General features: G+C 46.0%; 1 protein-coding gene across 1 annotated transcript in view; it reads left to right on the forward strand.

Annotated features, from left to right (window-relative positions):
- Nucleotides 1–20242, forward strand: part of LOC144179431 (amine oxidase [flavin-containing]-like) — a 121642-nt gene that overhangs the window by 58213 nt on the left and 43187 nt on the right. Inside the window, exons 2-3 of the mRNA XM_077707783.1 lie at nucleotides 12239–12333; nucleotides 13510–13653. Coding sequence (XP_077563909.1) covers nucleotides 12239–12333; nucleotides 13510–13653 — 239 coding nt within the window. The remainder of the gene's footprint in view (nucleotides 1–12238; nucleotides 12334–13509; nucleotides 13654–20242) is intronic.

The following is a 20242-nucleotide window of genomic DNA, read 5'->3' on the forward strand; positions in this document are numbered from 1 at the left end:
GATAGTTTTGCGTTTGCGTAGCGTCCTCCAGTCAATAGCGCTGCGTGGTCTAGCCTTTTTCTCCTGCCTTGCTTATCTAAAATCAATAGATCGTAACGTAGGCCATTTGCATATTCCGTTTAGTTAGTTACTACACTACTTTCCGGTGTCAGACATGGCTCAACATTCACTGCCGACTAAGGTAGTTGCTGTTTCTTTTTTCTACAGCGCACCGTATTTAGCAGCGCTCTTATAATAGCGACGTATGGTCGTGCTTTACAGGGTGGTAAACATGTGAGAAGAAAATAGTAAATCTGCCAGCGTAACTGAAACTCCATAACCGTAGATGGCCAGTACTCTCTATCTCCTTGCCTTACGTACTCTGAAATGAAGGCGTAGTTGATTTTTACACGTCAAAGCCGAAATATAAGCCACTCAAAACTCAGGAAAACTATAAATACAAAGAACCAATAAAAGGGTCGATCTGCTAACCGTGTTCCTTTTAGGCAGCGGTTGGTGCAGAAATGAAAGCGCCGACCACACTTGGTCGCACCTGCGCTAATAGAATCTTTTACCGTTCTCCTCGTGTTATGTCGTTCCCTGTACTGCGGCGCCCAAGCAGCACCCGGGACGGCAGAGACGTCGCCTGTCTGGCACAGTGGGAGACTGTCAGGCGCCGTGTGTGTTTCCGGCAGACAGATGGCTCGCGACAAAAACTGATTGCGTGTGCTTATGCTGTAGCGCAAGCCAGATGCGTTTCCCTATTACTCCTGTCAAACGGAGCATGGGACTGTGAGTGGGTGGAATGAATAAGGCGGAAGCTGCCCGTGTACTCGGCGTTGCAAAAGCAGTCGGTTAAAGCTGTTGAGCCGTTTGGCACTGCTTTCCCTACTCTAGACTTATTCTGTGAGTTCAGATCGGTCGTTCAAATTGCGAAATTAAATATACAAATGTTACAAATGTTCCGCGTGGGGGATGGGGAGAAATCATAGCGTATGCGCCACCAAACGTCAGCAGAGCCGTGATAAAGAACAAATTTTTATGGAGGTTACATCAACCGAGATTAATAATACATCAAGTGGGCATTTAAGCATAGGTACGCGAATTTAGGTCACGCTCTGAGCCTTGGTAAAAGGATGCATTTAGCAAGTGGACCTGTTTGGGGTTTAATACAAAATTTTTAATACAAATCGTGACTTTGAGGGGGGGGGGTGTACAAGAATGTCGTGAGAGAGAGAGCAATAAATGTGTATTCTCCCCCGAGAAATACGGGGTGACGGAGGATCTGCGGCGTTCTAACGTTCGTCGTCCAGGGTGGGTGGCGTCCCTAGTCCGGGATGACATGGCCCAGATGAGCAGGCCGCGCTGGTTTTGGGAGTTCTGGGACTTCTGGGAGTTCCTTGACACCTTCGCACTCCCACATCATGTGGTGGAGAGTGTTCAGCGTTCAGCAGAATCGGCAGTTCTAACTTTATAGAGGGGAGGAGTCACATGCAATTGGGTGGCGTGAGCGAAGAAGTTTGTTATTGGTGGTTTTTGATTGATTGTATGGTTTAACGCGCCGACGCAACACAGGCGATGAGGAGCGCCATAGTGGAGGGCTCCGGATTACGTTTTAAGTACCTGGGGATCTTTTACGTGAGCTGAAATATGGTACAATCGGTCGTTTTCGCTTTTTGCCCCTCTCAGAAAAGCGGTTGCCGCGACAGGGAATCCAGGACGCGGGTTCCAAACTAGTAATTGTAAAGGTACTCAGGGGTAGACTAAAGAGCGCTAACCATGTATTCATAAAGTGTAGTACATTTAGACAGCAGTGCTTTCTAAAATACTTAAACGATTCGAATATCATTTATCAGCGTTAAACACCCATGTGGACAAGGCTGCTTTGATTATTCTGTAATAAATATTGCGAAACAGGAACAGAATAATTAGGCCCCACCTTACTGGCGCTAAAGCACGCACTAAACACAGGCCATGCACAAACAAACACTAATGCTAAAAGAAGATTTCGTGCAGGAAATTGGTGCATAAAGTGCGCAAATTATAACACCTTTCTAACCCCTTAACAAAGGTCTATAAAGCAGTTGTAAAGTAAGGTTTACAACTATGCGCAAGAGTGTCGCTGGATAGACACTTTCTTTTGGGTATATGGTCAGTCCTATCTAAATATCCGGGCATAGGGGCTTTTAATAAACATCTACATAAGAACGTATCATAATGTCATAATAGAGCGTAAGGCGTTGCTTTAGGCACTCGCGAGTTTATTTTGAGACATCGAACCTCGGGCTACCTACGCAGAACTAAACTGCTGCACGTCAAGGCGAGTAAAGAGAGGTTTTTAAAATATTTTTTTTTTGTGATAGACATCAGTATTGAAGCACCAACAATGAAAGGGGGCTTCTCTATTGTTTAGACTCAATGAACGTCGCTTCGAGGACCAGAAATGTTTTGAAATAATAGACACGAAACAAGTGTTTTTGTGAGGCGGAAAAACACAGCACTGAAGAGATCCAATTGTTCCTGTTGGAGATAGCGGCTGTGAGACCTCCAAAGGTAACACCTTATTTGTCACGTTCTACTCCACTCGAAGCACCTCCACGTGTGTAGGGATGGCAGAGGAGCAGAGGAGTGGCAGTAGCTCTCTTGTACGCTGATTGTCTAACAACCGAGAAGGAAACACTTGAAGATATCCGTTTTTAGAGCGGTTCTCTTCGGCAGTATAGGGCGGTCAGCGGCAGCAGATTCTACCTTTCTGCTCAATAGAAAAACCATGTTGAAGATGACTGACATGCTGCAAGCCAGCAAGAAGACCAATGGCACCAAGTGATACGTTCTCAGTAAAGTTGCATACAACAGACAGTTACAATCTCTTTCATTCTGTCCATTTACTTCTGTGTTGACTAAAAACATAAGATGTCAAAAAACGTTTCCACAGGCTCACAATTGTTTTAGTTTGTTATAATTTTCAGCAGATGTGAATAACAAAGCGAGGCCGTTTCTTTAGTTGTAAATGGTATTCACCTGCCCCTTCTGTGTGACTCCTCCGCCAGAAGCTGACGTTGAACACCTGTTGTGGACTTGTTCAGGTCTTAGAAACGCCAGAATCCAACACCTCCGAGGCACAGGGCTCCATCCTGGGAGACCCCCCGATCTTAAGCGTTGGATATGGGGACCCCAGTACAGGTCTCTTCTTGACTTTTTGCGTGCAACTGGTGCAATGTTGTACCTGTAAACCTCCCTGATATGCCGTAGGGCAATCTATCGCATTAAAATAAGTATTGTAATACCCCTGCCACACGGGCACTTTTCAATCCGGATCGAGGCGAAGCGGGATTGATTGGTCGAGCGCGCTCGACGTATCGCCGCTGCTACATTGCACGTTTATATACGATTTACAAATTGCACTGGTTGCCCTTATGTACACCACATGGCTCAAAAAAGATTTTTATCGACCGGAGTCTGCTATAGCCCAGCGCAGTCGAGCCGGCATCCATGCCGGCATCACCGGAATTCCCAGCCTGCCAAAGTTATCCATTCTAACGTGGTGGAAATCAAGGGTTGGGCGGAAGCCCGCCTGGTCGGGAAAGCGCATGACAACAATAAAAACATGCACCGGCCAAGAATGTTTATAAAATCCAAAAACAGCATCTGGCGCGTGTTCTGTGCCCCTGCAGTGTACAGGTAGCTCACGGGTCAACACAAAAGTTACGGCACTTTCTTGTGAACGTGGAGGACAAGCTAACTAAGAAAAAGTTACCAGGCGTTGGCTACACCATTCCCTGCGCAGCCTACGATCGAAGCTATGTCGGCGAGACGGACAACTTTCAGCGAAGGCTGAAGCAGCACATGTCGCTCTCGCCTAACACGCAGAAGCAACTCGCCATGAAATAGACTTGGCCAAGGAGAAAATAATCGATAAAATTGTGCAGACATTCAGGATTATCTAATAGTGCGTAGCATTCTTATGCCGCTTCTCCTCAATGCGAGTTTTTTACGGCCAAATTTTCTGGTTTTTCTAAATGCTCTCCGACCAATTATCTCCATTTGCGCTGTTATAACCATCAGAAGTAGAACATTCGCTAAATCTGGATTATTGTGGAAATGATCTTCGTTATATCTGTTGCGACTTTCCGTAATCTTTTATGTTCTGATTTATTAGTTGTTTAAAGCCGTTTTGTAAGTCTTGCCATTTTTTGTAATTTTTAATAGTTATCATACCTTTTAGTTTTTCAAAATTTTCCCCGACGAATTATCTGCATTTACGTTATTATAACGATTACATTTGGAACTTTCGCGAAATCTGCGTTATTGTGGAAATGCAAGGCGTTACACGGTTCGCCAGTTGCCGTAATTTTTTTATATTTTTCCTATTAGTTATTCGAAATTTTGTTCCACCAGTTATCTCCATTTACTCTATTACAACGATTACAGACGGAAGTTCTACGATATCTACATTTTTGTGGAAATGCAGGGCGTTACGCGGTTCTGGCTGTGGGGGTACTCGTGAAAGAATACTACGTATTAAAAGAGACTTGGACTTCACGGCTTGGTCTTGAATCCCTGACAATCCAGACTACGGAGCATACATTTAATCGCAATAACGGGAAATTCCCACACTTGTACACACGTTGCCTACGTCACATCTTGAAGCCAACATAATCGGATCACTTTCGGCCCCATTTTTCATTGGCAACAATGCACCCGTACGGGAGACAAAACGTCTTTTTTTGGATTTGATAAACACTCTTGGTCGGTGCCAGTTTTTATTGTTGTCGTAATGTGGTTGTTTGTAGCAACAGGTCCAAAGCTTTCTGTTGCGGTCTGTGAGCCGTTGACCGCCGGCTGCCACCGTGTTTTTGCTTCATAGTCGTCCCAATTGTGACAATACTGCAAGATGAACAAAAACTGCTGTTCTCGGTACAGGCGCTGGCAGACGTGGCGACGCCATTTCTGTTTTTAATTCACGTGTGGCGATCGGAGTACACAAATGCAATTTGGTAAAATCATGTATAAGTAAGCTAATAAATTTTACCGCACGCTTATTTGAAACAACGTTCACGATAGGATTTGCGGAGTTATTTGAAGTTCTCACCTTTTCTGGCATTGCTGATCGCGGCCGAGAGTACCACCTCTCCTTTCCGATCGCGCTTGAAAACTCCAGTCGCGCTTTGGAAACCAAGATTGAGTTCAAGCGGGATCGGGCTCTATCGCGATTGGAACAGGTTGTGTTACAGCACTCGATCCATGATTGATCTCGATCCGGGACAACTCAATCGCGACAAAAAGTGCCCGTGTGGCAGTGGTACAAGATAAAATAAACGTTTTTCACCAAACCCTGCTGATAGAATAAGAGCGTGTTTATTTACCGTTCACAGTTTCATAAGCGCCGTGCTGTTCGATCCAACAATCTGTTTCGGGCTGTCGGAACGTTCCCTGCTGAGTCCTTTGCCTTTTTTATTATGCGCAACACTTATTACTTGCAATTAACTGCCAATAATATGTTTAAAACTCCTACCACTGATCTCAGGGATGACTGGCTTGTTGATTGTGCAATAACTCCTTCTCTCAACACCCCCTTCAGTATGTCCTTTCTAAGTTCTCCGACTTGCATGAATAAACAGGTATGTTTGCGTACTTTCGAAAACTTTCTCGAACAAATTAACATGGAACCTGACATTTTTACAATGATCAATATCGAACCCTACCCACTAAAGCAGTTTCCTCCGTCAAATACATTTAACAACCAGTAAATTTCAATAGAACGCTCATTTGAGAAACTATTATAACAAAGCTTTTTGAAAGCCTTGCTTTATGGTAGAAAATTCGAGCAATATTCTGAAACTAAATCTTAAAGCGTATAGCACGCCAATTTTCCCATTCCTAGATCATGGGCATATTGCGGGGGGTACTCAATTCGCTAAGGGCGTTAGCAAAAGAGAGCAAATGAAAGCACTAGAGGCCCAATCCAGTCTTTCAGGCCACCATTCATTTCTATTTGCTTCTGTTACGAGGCAAAAGCACGGAAATACAATGTATTGACTGAAATTACAAAGCTGAGCAATGCCAGCGAGAGAGTACAGAGACCGGTAGCTGGAAGCCCTTCATCCTCTTCTAAAGTTCAGCCCAAACGGCACATAGCCGTAGCTGCCCTCATCGTCTTCTCCCAACTGTTCCGTGACACAACCCCCCGGCGGGTGGCGGCGTCTGGGGACATGACGTTTAGGTGTTGGGTTGGTAAGCTATAAGCCGGGCCACGTGAACAAAGGCCGTGTGAGGCTGGGCGGAGGAGGACGGGTGCGGCCTGATTTCGTACGTGACGTCGGTGACGCGGCGCAACACGCGATAAGCGCCGCTGTAAGGAGCAGGTAGTTTGGAAGAAAGTCCTACACGAAGATGGGGTGGGCACAGTAGCACCAATGAACCTGGCTGGAACTGGACATCGGCGTGGTGGCGATCATAGAGGGACTTCTGGGATGCTTGTGACGAAGTGAGGCGTGTGCGAGTGATCTGACGAGCGAGATCAGCGTGTGCGATGGCGTCGCTGCAGTACTGACTAGGAGGAGTTGAGGCAGGCGAGACAAGGGTGTCCAAGGGTAAAGCGGGTTCCCTGCCGAAGAGCAGGTTGAAAGGGGAGTAACCAGCTGTTTCATGGCGGGAGGAATTGTAGGCGAAGGTTACAAATGGGAAGGCGGCATCCCAATCCCGGTGGTCAGCGGAAATGTACTTAGAAAGCATGTTGAGCAGCGTGCGGTTTAGGCGCTCCGTGAGGCCGTTCGTTTGAGGGTGGTAAGCGGCAGTCAATTTATGCTTAGTGGAACAGGAATGAAGAATGTCGGCAATGATTTTAGAGAGGCAATTGTGGCACCGATCGGTCAAGAGCTGTCGAGGTGATCAATGATGCAGGATGACGTCGTAAAGGAAGAAGTCAGCCACGTCAGTTGCACAGCTAGTGGGTAGTGCCCGTGTTATGGCGTAGCGTGTTGCATAACGGCAACCCACTTATTGCCAGAAGTGGATGCTGGAAAATGCCCCAGGAGGTCGAGGCTGACGTGGGCGAAGGGTTCGCGAGGGATAGGAAGGGGCTGAAGGAGTCCAGCAGGCAATTTGCAGGGAACCTTTCCCCGTTGGCACTGGGCTCAAGCTTGAACATACTTCTTGACCGAACGGTAAAAGCCAGGCCAAAAGAAACGGCGGCGTACGGAGCGTTTATGCGCGTAACGCCAAGGTGACTAGAAAGTGGGTGGTCATGAAGTTGTTCAAGGACGGTGGAGCGCAAGTGAGGGGTTATGACGGGCAACAGTTCTGGGCCATCGTACTGAAAGTTCTGATGTTATAAGACGCCGCCCTGCATTACGTAATTCCTGGAGGTCATATCAGGGCAATTTGTGAAAATCGACAGGGTGAAAACCATCGGGGAGCGTTCTCAAGTCGCCGGGAAGTGTAGTACGAAGTACGGACAGCATCGTAAGGGCGATTGCGGCATTAACGGGGAACGTGTCCGATACGATGGCAACAAAAGCAAATCGGATGGTCATCAGGGGCCCGCCAGGCAGCCGGATTGCGGAAACGACGAGGTGCGGTATGATAGATGGGTGCGGGGCTATGCAGACCGGGTAGACGTCCTCACGATTGATGGCGCAAACCGGGCGAAGGCCCAAGTTGTCAAGTTCTTGGCGGACGACAGCTTGAATAACAGAAATGGATGGGCTGTCACCGCTTGGTGTTGTGAGTGGGGCTGGCGACAGGGCCTCAATTTATTGAGGAATTATTCTGGTGAGCGCCTCAGGTGGGGCAGATGGGGCGACGTCGCGTGGGCGAAGCAGCACATCTTCGCAGGACGAAGTAGCGCCGTATTCGGAAGGCGGACGAAGTTTTTGCCGATACGGCGGCTTTTTGCTTGCTCCAAGCGTCGGCACTCTGCGATGATGTCATCCACGTTTGAGCTGTTCTTGAAAACTAGTAAATTGAAAAGCGTCGTCCGCAATGCCTTTTAAGATGTGCGAAACCTTTTCTTCCTCGGGACCCACCGCCGTGGCTCAGTGGCTAAGGCGTTGCGCTGCTGAGCACGAGGTCGCGGGTTCGATTCCCGGCCGCGGCGGCCGCTTTTCTGATGGAGGCGAAAAGCAAAAACGCCCGTGTGTACGAGATTTCGGCGCACGTTAAAGATCCCCAGGTGGTCAAAATTAATCCGGAGCCCTCCACTGCGGCGCGCCTCATCGCCTGCGTTGCGTCGGCGCGTTAAACCCTACAATCAATCAATTTTCTTCCTCGGGCGTTGCCCAGTCAACCTTGACACACAGAGCAAGTACGTCGTGAATATATGCACTGTAGGATTCGGTTAAACTCTGGACACGAGACGCGAGATCGTTTTGGCGGCAAGTTGACAATGAGGAGTGTTTACAAACGCTGTCCGTAGCTTCTCCTTGAAGACATCCCAGCTGGTCAATGTCTGTTCGTTGGTGTCGTACCATGTCAGTGCTGTGCCTTTTAGGCAACATGGAGCATTGGCCAACATCACTGTGGGATCCCACATGTTAAGTCAGTTTACCCGCTCGAACATACGGATCCACTCATCAGCGTCGACTCCATCGTTGCCGGTAAACATTCCAGGTTCTCGAGGGGGAGACGCGATGATGAAGGGAATGGCAGTGCCTGGAGCAGGGTCGTTGCTGTTAGGCATCCTGGACGGCGTAATTTGACGACCGCTGCGGAGTTCCGTGGTAAATGGGAAAAGCCCGCACCCTCACCAAGATGTTACGAGGCAGAAGCACGGAAATACAATGTATTGACTGAAATTACAATGCTGAACAATGCCAGCGAGAGAGTACCGAGACCGGTAGCTGGAAGCCCTTCGTCTTCTTCTAAAGTTAAGCCCAAACGGCACATAGCCGTAGCTGCCCCCATCGTCTTCTCCCAACTGTTCCGTGACACTACTAACATGCTAAAACAGCCGCAGCAAGACCACTTGTGCAGATGGGTACAGTTCATTTAGTTTTACTTGGGATATTGCAACCTATTTGGTGAGTGCGATAACATGTATTTACATGCTGTAGCCCATAGAGCAGGCTGACTGAGGTTTTTTTCGAAACAGAACGCCAATATTTCCCAAGGACTGAACGCCTACAAAACTCTTCGTGTCCTAAAACAAATGAATAATGAAAATCCTCGTCCTTGTTGCGTGTTGTCTGATAACGTGTATTTTCTGTGAGCGTTTTTTTGACAGCGTACTTTATTGTTAGATTGATTGTTTGCACAGCTGCGCTCCGATTGTATAAATAAATAAATAAATAAATAAATAAATAAATAAATAAATAAATAAATAAATAAATAAATAAATAAATAAATAAATAAATAAATAAATAAATAAATAAATAAATAATAAAAAATAAATAAATAAATAAATAAATTCAAAGCCCCTTTCTCTAAGGACAAAGATGGTTGAAACACGAGGCTTTCTTCCGCAGCGAACGGAGTCGAATGAAAGTCCAATCTCGTGAGGGATTCGGCCGCTGTCGTCTTTAGTTCGGACTTCTACGATGCCTTGAAGTGTTTTGCACGTACCACTAGAGGTTCTTACCAGGAAAAGAATTTACTGTGCACATGAGCTTGATGTGCTGTTGCGAAAAATTGTGTAAGTTGGCTTTCCTGCAGTGCGCTTTCAGCGTACGGTTTTGATTTTGGACTTTGACTAGACTTTTAAGATACTGGCTTTCGATCAGAGGGAGCTTCGTGCTTCAACCATCTTTCGCTTCACCCGCGATCATCATCATTATCTTCAGAGGAAGTTGGCTGTCCTGCAGTGCGTTCTCGAAAAACATCCGCAATTAGTGAGACAAAGGCAGCTGTGCTTTAATAAATTTATAGGTCTCTGTGCCAGCCCCTTCCTAATAAAGTTTAGTCTACCTAACAAATACTTCAATCCATCAATCAATACATTTGCTGATGGTCGCAGAAGCGGCAGGCAGCAATAAGCGAGCGTTTTCTGTTGCGTAGCATTCGTTTCCGAATACCCCCACAGGCATGATCGTGTAACGCCCTGCATGTCCAAAAAAAAAAAAACGCAAGTTTGGGCTGAAAACACGTGTAATCATTATACTGGCGTAAATGAAGATAATTGGTCGCACGCAATTTTGACAAACCAAAAAAGAACAAAAATTAAAAAAATGAAACTTTCGTAAATCAATCGACAAAATCAAACATATGCAACTTACATAGATCTCCCCCAAAAACAAAAAAATAAGGAAAAACGTCGCAAGAAAATGTTCGTAATCAGAGTAAAAAAATGTCGAAAATGGCGGAAAACCGGGTAATGCCCTGCATTTCAACAAAAATCCAGATTTGACAAAAAATTCCGCAAAAGAACATCGGAAATACCTATGAAAATAGCCTAAATGGGTCAACTCTACAATACCCTTTGCTTCTTCGGAAAAAATCAATAATTAGTCAGGTAAAGGCGCTTCCTCGCTATAATGGTATATATTAACATCATTCGCGAAAAGAAACAGAACAAACTTAAAACGAACCAAACAATCCACCGTCTGTCGCTACTGTAAGGAACTCGCCCTCTAGACAAGCGGCATAAGAAGGCGACTCATTAGTATATGATGATGATGATGATGATGATGATGATGATGTCCTCAAAGATATTGGCACGTACCCACACGGGGGGATCGGCCAGGGCTAAATCGGTGGTTGAAATACGTGGGAACTTCAAAATACTAAATTATTTCCGGAAAGAGGCTATAAAAGGAAACTCATTTATGAATAAAACACGAATTACCCATTAATTAGCACGCTTTGTCAATTCAAACGACCTGAAGCAGAAAGAAAATTTTGAATGCCATTATATATAACCCTTTTTGCAAACCCGAAATTTGATGCACCAATAGATAGTATAGGTGGAATCAAAAAAGTCAACCTAGAGAATTCTCAGAATTCCAGCAGATTTTTCATTGTTGTCATGACGCATGCACCTGACACGTGGGATTTTTCTTACAATGTTTCCCGCACCGGAGCAGTCTTTGGATAAGGAATTTGAAATTACATTAGTGGATTGACTGATACGATATTAACCGCGTTTGGGTTGTTATTGCCTAATACTTCTGTTTGCCTTTTGTGACAATATTTCTGGCTTCAGACAGAAGATGGTGATGTTGAGGCGGATTATAACGCACATTGACGTTGTTTTTGATGTTGCGAATGCCAAGAATTGGTCAGTAGAAGACCGAGTTGCTTCGGCCACATCTGAGAAACTGCATAAATATGTTTAATTCTCAGTGACAGCAAACTTGAAAACTATCTTATAGTAGCATGTAGGTCATATCTTGCTCTGGTGTATAGCAAGAGTCGCTAGAGTTGCTATACATGCACCGAAAAGTTGGGTGTTTAAATATAGGTCTTTGCTGTAGAAGTGCCAGGCTGAAACGTATCAGAACCATAGTGATCGTGCCGACAACGCTCTCAAACTTGGCGGCTTATACGCGTCTAAAAATAAATATAATTCTGAAAGGGTAGAAATGAATTGGTTCTTGGCGCATAAAAAGATGTTGTTTTAGACTTCCGTCAATGCTCACAAAAGCTGCTTGGTTGCGTTGAAGATCGCATTATCGATGATATGCCGAACCACCCGGAGCTGCGCACTCTTGCTTTGGTTTGCAGTACAAGAGGCATCCCAGCAAAGGCATCCCTGCGAAAAATAGGGGCTACTTAGATGGTGCTTGCGAAAGAGAGCGCTATCAATTGCACAACTTTTGCATGTGACACAACTTGTGCGGCATTTTTTTTCCAAACTACTTAATAGAACCCGTGATGTGCATAATGTTACCACGCTTTGGGATTATTTCGTTGAGATAATTGCAAAAACATTATGGCTTTTAAGCCTTAGATGCTACACCCGGGGTATGAGGCATGCGTGCTGGAGGCCTCCGTATTAATTTTTGCTGCTAGGGATCTTTAACGTGCACAAATCTCCACGCATGCGCATTTCCGATTATCCCCAGCATCTGAAAAGTGGTCATAGCTGCCGGGATCCAAATCGCGCATTTGGGTTCCGCAGAGACAATTCCAAATAATTACGCACAGGTAATTCAGATGATACAGAATATGCTGCGTTTTTTTTTTAATCCGCCGGAGTGTATGTCGAATAATTTGTAGTCATATTTGTGCATCCACAATACAAACCCTTGACGCTGCTTTCCTTTTTCCAGCATATGTACCCGCTCTTAACACAAGTTGTTTTCTTTCATTTCATGGCTTTTAGGCCTTTCGGCGGCTCGGCAGCTACGGAAGGAAGGCGTCGAGGTGGTGGTTCTTGAAGCCAGAGACCGCGTGGGCGGACGAACATACACTGTACAGGTGAGGTTTCAGAACGAAGCTAGCATTTATGCTTCACCACGAAAATTGAAATACAAATCTTTTTCCAACCGTATTTGGGTAAACCGCGCGAATACTACTGTCGAAGAGAAACGAGGAGACTGTGTATGCACTGCGTACTGTTTCCCAACATTTTTAAAACCCGTGGTCTTTGCGCTACTTGCTAAACATCATCTAGTACCAACTTGCCCAATTGGCAATGCTTCTGCTGTTTCCAGTCTGTTTCAAGATGCCGTGCTGAAAGAGTTTTTATAAAGGTGGCTTGTACTGAAGTATTTCGAGAATTCTACAGGGACGCTTCATAAAGCATGTCGTCAACCTAGGCAATCGCAGCCAGTTAAGCTCTACATGATGTAATTGCCTAACGTTGATTTGAACTCGCGAAATGCAGAATAAGGGTTGGAAGCGTTTATAATTTATTCCGTTATTATGTGGATTCTATAGGGAAATAGCATTAAACTTTCACCTCCTATCATTAGAAAAAATCCCGGGCCATCTTCACTGACGTGGAACCTAGGTAGGGGAGAAGCATGCAGTGTATAAGTGTATTCTTGGCGATTTGGCGTTTTTGCAACGGAGATGACTCCTTTGTGGGTTACATGTATACAGCTGTACTGTAAGAGTTTTTGTCTTTGAAGCACGAAGCTCTAGAGCGAGGCTTAAACGAGTTTCCCGGTGTTTTGGCACCGTGACTACATGAGACGACAATTGCGACGACGATTACGATGACGATTACGACAACTACGACGACAGGAGACGCCAACAGCCCTATCCACTAAGAGGCTTCGCCCTTAAAAATGAGGAGCTGGCAGTGTTCTTGCACGCACACATTCACGGTAGCTTTCTGACAGTGCTTTATGCAAACTTCCATCCCAAGTTGCACGCACACGTGCAGGCGTATTTGCATGCAAAGTCGTTCGCATACTTACAATTAGCAGCGAAGAACATACCGCGTGCCGTGCAATCCAACACTCCGCCTATAAAGCAGGTGTGTTCACTTTGGTGCCTGTGGGACATAAGCCATATGTTGAGTTGTCTTTGTCTGTTGCCCATTAATTGTCAATAATGCAGCGCTCCGGGGCGCAAAGTATACTTTTAGTTTTTAGGACGATCGTTGTGTGTTGTCAGCTCATTTTATTTACATTACACACGTTTCAGGGCGAGCACTATGGCTACCTGGACATTGGCGGCGCGTACATCGGTGCAACCCAGCGCCACCTGCTGCGAGTCCTCAAGGAGCTGGGCTTGGAGAAGCAGCTGTACTGCGTCTACTACGAAGACCGCTCCGTCTTCACTATTCTGGTATGCTGTGGCTGTGCTTTGATGATCACTTTCAGCTCACTCCAGTGTTCGGATCGCCAGATAGCCCGCCAGTAAGGTACCTCGCAATTACTTTCACATGCTTGAATGCAATAAGTAGTTGCTGAATAGCAGTAGTTCGTGAATACCGTTACTGTTTCGCTTAACTTGCGAGCGTGTTAGTTGCAAACACATAAATGAGACGTTGGTGTGGCCAAATTGCTGAGATGCAGATTCTATGCTGTCCACAGAGGATGCGACAATTGAGCCTTTGCCCGTTCATGGCTCACTTCACGTATTGTTTTTATGGCTGCTTCTAAAGCAGTTTCCAAGAACCCCAAGACAAGTGTGGGAAAGAAGGTTGCGAGTACTTTAGTGGCGAAGCAATTGAGTTGGTTTTCACCCTAGTCAATAGATGTGAGTATTCGTTTATTTGGCCTAATACGCAGATACACAGTTGATACTTCATACGCACAGTGGATACGCTTAGGCATTCGCATACACAATTTTCTCTAAGCAGACGGAAAATGAGCAAAACACTCGGAAACCAGGAATCTTGGTGGGCCGCGCGCCTTCCGCTTCCGGCGGACCAGCGTTGCGCTTGTGCGGTCGGCTTTCAAAAGCGCTCTGCGTGATTTGCTCCGCTGCGTGGTACAAGGGTGTTTGTCACAATGTGCATACTTCTAAAGACCATAGTCATTCTTTGGCTACTTAAACGCAGAAGTTTTGGTCTGTCGGTCTGTATCTCTGTCTGTGACTAGATTTAGCCATCCAGCCAGGAACAGAAGCTGCGCAATAGCCTTATATACCCACAACCAAAACTAAACGTACAAGTCCGATGTCAATGTTCATATTTGTCAACACTGTGAACAAGAAAAAAAAAAACATTATGCAAATTTAAGGCAGAAAATCAACACATCAGTAATATGCGCAGCCTTCCTTTATTAAAAAAAAATCATGGATGCTGGTTTTCGCGATAGCAAATGAAGTAATACATCAACTGCATAAAACCGTCGCCTGCTGTTGCCTGCGCTCTTGGTGGCATTTAAGAAATCAAACGTGAACAGTAACGAAAGGTTCCACGTTCCGCTTGAAACTTTCGTGGAGTACGGAAACGTCATTTTATAAACGTTGCAGTAGGGATCCTTGATTCACGCGCGTCTACGCCATACGGCTGCGCTACTATTGAGGCACCCAGCCTGGAGCAGTTGAACGCGGTCTATGTAACTTGACGTGAGCAAACCTCTAGCGTGTTATCTTGGGAGGAACGAGACGGGAAAGGAACGGCGTGAGAGGTTAGCGGGAAAGAGAAGGGAGGCATTTAGTCTTTCTTCGGCATTTTCAACGAAAGCAGCGGATCCGCGGATATTTTTTGGATATTTAACTGTTTCAGCCTTTGAATTCTTAACTGTCTCAAACCGCACAGTGCCGGCCAAACTTCGTTTGGCCAGAACTGTGCGGTCATGGGTTGTCGGGACAACCAGAGAAAAAAAATCGTCCGCAGGATACGCGCACAACATGGAGGGGAGAAAATGGCGTGTGGTTGCGACATCCTTTTGCAGCATCGTTTACCCGTGGGCACCGATATGAGACATGGATGGACGTCGTCAATAAACCGCCAGAACTTGTATTGACGACAAGCGCTTGTGTCAGACTGACACACTTGGACGGCAGCGTACGGAGCAAAAATCATTTTGCACGTACAAAGCGGTGAAAACAGTGAAAAACGTATCCCTTTCAAACGGTAAAATGAATTTTGTACGTAGCTGAATAACATTATAGTCACTTCGGTTTCCTTGTAGTCAATTTCAAACATTGATGCTTTGTTCAGTCATTACAGTGGGTTGGCGTTAAGAAATCCCTATTCTTCCCTGTTCTAAAAAATCCCTGTTCTAATGTCTGCAAACTGCACCGCTTTGTTTGATTTTTCAGGGCAATGAATTACACAGCCATACGATTGAGATATGAAAGGACGACTTTCTTAATCGTACACTGCTGGTTGATAGCACGATAAGAAAGCAGCGCAATGTGGAAACGCAGCTTCATATTTGCGAGCTTTATATGTGTATAATACATCAAGGTGGGCGTAAGGATTAAGGAAAGTTTCTTATCCTTATGAGTTGTCACAGAACCTAAATTACTAGAATTACAAAACAGCCAATGCTGATCAGCTAAAGGATTTCTGGTACAAGCGGAGGGTCCGCACTGATCGGCTCGGAGCGACGTTGCGCGTACGATGCGCGGTGTTGCGCAATCATGATCACAACCTTGCAATTGTAGTTTGATTGGTGATGCACTAGCGTTTTTCTGCTCGGTTAATTTATACTCGCTGGCAACCGTTCGGAAGGATGTGGAAGAGTGATATTGTATTGTGATTACAACAGCGTGCTAATCGCCCAGCCAAAGTCCATCGCGAGTGCGGGTAAGCGAGACGCTGTGCTTGCTCCACATTAGAAATTCGCTCTCCTTTAGACATGACTAATCGGCTAACCCCACGGGCAAGGTGGCATTGAATATGCCTATTTACTCCACGATCACAATAGGTGTGTCAGTAACCGTGCTACCGGTAGCGTTTATGCATTGCGGAAACTACTACCGTTACGGCTTTTTGAAACCGCCGGGGTCGCCAGCGCCCACACTAGCAGTAAAGTAGGACCTGCAATCCGCTGTGGTCCTCTTCCGCATATGATAAGAGCAAAACAAAACACGCGTACTCCCACTTTAGATGATAACGTAGCATCAAACAACTACGGTTCATTGGCTAACGCGGGGACACCAAACAGAGTCACGGAAGGAATGGAGCACTTAACAGCCCAGCATTGTGGTTGCGGCGGTCGTTTCATTGATGGCGTTGGCATCTGGGCAGAAAAAAGCAAAATGGAGGCGCCCATGTTTGGAAAATTGACAGGCGTACAATGTTGTAAAGTATGCGATTCGACAACAACTGGGCTGAGCTTGCTGTATTCTTCGTTGTAAACACAGCGTAACTTGTAACAATAAGTTCCCCATGAATAAGTTCAAACAACCTGTCCAATGCAATGAAACAAAGGAGATGGGGGAAATTACAAGCTCATCGAATACTCCTCTTCTAAAGGATACACATCCCAATTGACCACTTTAAATGTGATTCATCAGTGAGCTTGACGGAGCAGGCTCGAATCTTGCCTTCGCGTCTAAATTAAACTTTAGGGATGCGTCAGTCTCGAAATGTTGCGAGGTTTTGAGTGGATCGTGAATCAGGACAATGTATAATGTGTACGAACACAGGCAGTTGAATTGGTGGAGCCAGACGATAGCTCCAGCTGACGCTGCAATGCGCTTCGGCCGCTGCTCGCGTGGAATCCAGACTTTTGCTCCCAACACATCGTGTATTCATTTCTCTCACAATTTTATAATAGCAGTGACCATGGCTTTGGGATTACCTAATAAAAAATTGGAAAGAGCAGAGTTTTATCTTAGCGGGCAAATATAGGTCTATCCGTTTCCCTCCAGTACAAGCCCATAGGAATCCTGCAAAGTTTAGGAGTTCCATTATTCCATTACAACTTATTAGCATTACTCTGAAAAGTAAGTGAAAGTAGCCCTAGCGATAGTTTTCGTGGCGCCTTATTGTCACACTTTGTTGCGGGATAGTATCAATAGAACAATTGTTGAAGCCGTTTTCTGTAATCATACTCATCCTGTAAATGCAGACGGCAATAGTGTAACGACTATCATTTCACTGTGAAGTAATTACGACAAGCAAACGAAACTCGGTGCAACGATAGTGTCGTCTTAGCGGCTGATTGTCACGCAATTGCTCCTGGGAAAGTTGTGACTAAACAACCTTTAAAGTCAATCTGCTGCTGAGCTTTTGCTATAAATTGGGCTTTGCCGCACGGAATCTCTGTACAAACAGGAGCAAAATGCCTGAAGATATAGCCAAAAACAGCTTTGCTTTAAAGCAAAAGAAACCAAGGCTAACCAAGCGGTGCTTCCCGCGCTGGAACATTCCCACTCTCATTCATCTCAGAAAAATTTCTTTCATTTTTGTGTGTGTGCGGTGTTTGTTCTCAGCCATTGGGACGTGCTCCCATGTATTGAGCGAGATGGGAACATGGGTTAATTCGCACGTATTCATTTTTGACGGGATCAACGCACAGAAACCGCGGATAAGCAGAAACTGAAATGAAACAGAGCACTGTATTGGTCGTCCCCCTCTTGAAGCCCTCGTGTGTGCGCTCTAAAGATACATTTTACTCAACTGAAAAAAAAACACAGAAGGGTCGGCATGGTGGTATGAGTTCTGGCCAGCTATCTACGTATTCAGTGCAGCTCCGAATCTTCTGAATGGTTTTTGGTTTCAGAGAGCATGTGATTTCTTCCGACAATATATTTGTTACGTCGCGGGCGGACAGAACTGCCAGGGTCCATGGTAGACGATGGTCTATGTATTGACGCCATTTACAAGTCGGCCATGAAGGATCTCCCACAGGCTTCACACAAACGCAGCTACTTCTTCGTCAATGGGTGAGACCACAGCGGTACTTTCCACGGACAACTTCTCGTAGTTACCTCGGTGCTAAATTCCAACCGAAGATAAGGCTCAGTAGAGGATATATCTTTCTCTGCGACGTACAAATACTTTCACGGTCAGGTGGAAATTATCCCCTTTCAGCCGCTGAGCAATTTGGTGTCTTTGAAATTTCTTAAATTTAAAGTTCCTCAATCATTATGCTTCTCACTGCTGTCGCTTTCCTATGTCATTAAAATCCCTTCGGTGTTTTTACTTCAGACCAACAATAGAGCTCTCTCAATTTGCAGCCGTAGTTTCGGTCGTACTTGAAAAAAACATCAGTTCATGAATTGGTGGTTTCGCATCTGCTTCAGGCAGCGTTGACTTTCAACATAAGCATGGTGCGTTTTCTGAGCAACAAGTCAGTCTCGGGATATACCGCTCTTTCGGAAACTAGGGTTTTTTTCCTATTTTATTTATTTGACTATTAGCTCTGATCGTTGGCCAATTTAAAGGTCTTGGCCGGTATTTCTTCGTGGGTATGCACTGAATCCGGGAGATCAGAGAAGAAAACGAAGGGCATGCAACCGGCGAACCAGCCGTCCAGTGAACCATAGAGCAAGGTGAAGAGCGTCGCGAGCTTCCTAACAATCCAACCCAGCCACAAGAAGCTCCAGTGGACAAGTCTGCAGCACTCGCCGTGGCTTCTGATGCTGCCCAGTAATCGCAGATACCGAAAGCAGAGCTCCGTCCAAAATGGTGCTTCGTGACAAATTTGGACACAAGATCCGGCCGCGTCCCCGAAGGCAGGTCTCTTTTTAGGAACACTACGCTCTCGCCAACCAGGACCTTCCCGACGAGGAAACGGGTCTCCTTCCTCCACGTCCTCCCGTGCTCCCGTTCCTTGTCCTAATTGTACTTTCGTTTTGTGTGGGCGTTCTTCTGTACTTCTTTCAGCCATTTATGGCTCCGGATAATGCCCAAAGCGAAGAACATCCAACGAACACCGAGAAACCGCTAATCTTCACTTATGAGACAAACGACTCCGACGAGTTCACTACTCACGCAGACACGAGCACGTTCACGGACGGCAATTCTACTAATCCAACGTCAATAGGCCACCGTAGCTAGGCAGCGAAGCGTCCAGCTGCCTTTCATTTGGTCAACCGCGGGGAGGTGTGCCTCGCGAACGGTTCGACGTGGTGGCTTGATGCATACCCCGAACGTCCTGTCAACATCATTTTCCAACGCGGACGGTCATGTGGGGTCATGCTTTGCTGCTGTTACACAGTCAGCCGCAACCTGGAAGTCACTAGGCCTCGCAGTGCTCCCGTTGCCTGTGCGACAAGTAGAAGCTTGCTGGCGCATCCTACCGGTGTCGAAAAACTGCTTGGTGTACGTGGCGACAACGAACTTTTTGAACGCCTTATCAACGACGGTAAGGAGACATCCAAGTTCTCTGCGCACGTTTCTCGTTTGATCAGCAATACTACCTGTAGCGAAATCCGGCTGCGGTGGCCGGGAGCGACATCGATTAATTCTACTCTATTAGTCAGCCTACTCGCAGGAATCGTTGCGGAGCTTCGTGTGCAAAGTAATCTGAGTCTTGGGTTATTGCTGCCTTATTCCCGTTCCCAAGATAACGATTGCACGGGTATTCTTACCAAGCTCATCACAGCACTCGGAACTTCTCACTCTATTTTATTTTACCCGACGACGAGCATGTTCAATGGAACAGCAGACTGGCCTCAGCCGGCCGATATAGCTTTTCCGGGAATGGTGACCCACCAACGCAATGTTCGCAACGCCGTATGTTACATCGCCATTCCACGGGTCGTGGCCGTGACTCTTAGTGAAACCTGAAACCCCAATGAACGGCAGCTCATTTTGAACGCCACCGTCGTGCTCGATCACGACAAAGGGCGTGAGCCGGACAGCTCGTGGAAGACTGTGAAACACCGCTATTACTCATACGCTTGCGATGATTTCCGAGGACTTCTGATTCAGAGCGCCTCACAAGCAACGATCTTTCTCCCGGATCTGAGAAATCTGACGCGGTCCTCATGTTTTGGTATCGTTGAACCCGAACGCAAACAC

Source organism: Haemaphysalis longicornis, unplaced genomic scaffold (genome assembly GCF_048455015.1).
Source record: "Haemaphysalis longicornis isolate Haplotype H1 unplaced genomic scaffold, Haemaphysalis longicornis Haplotype H1 scaffold_4, whole genome shotgun sequence".
Classification (NCBI taxonomy): domain Eukaryota; kingdom Metazoa; phylum Arthropoda; class Arachnida; order Ixodida; family Ixodidae; genus Haemaphysalis; species Haemaphysalis longicornis.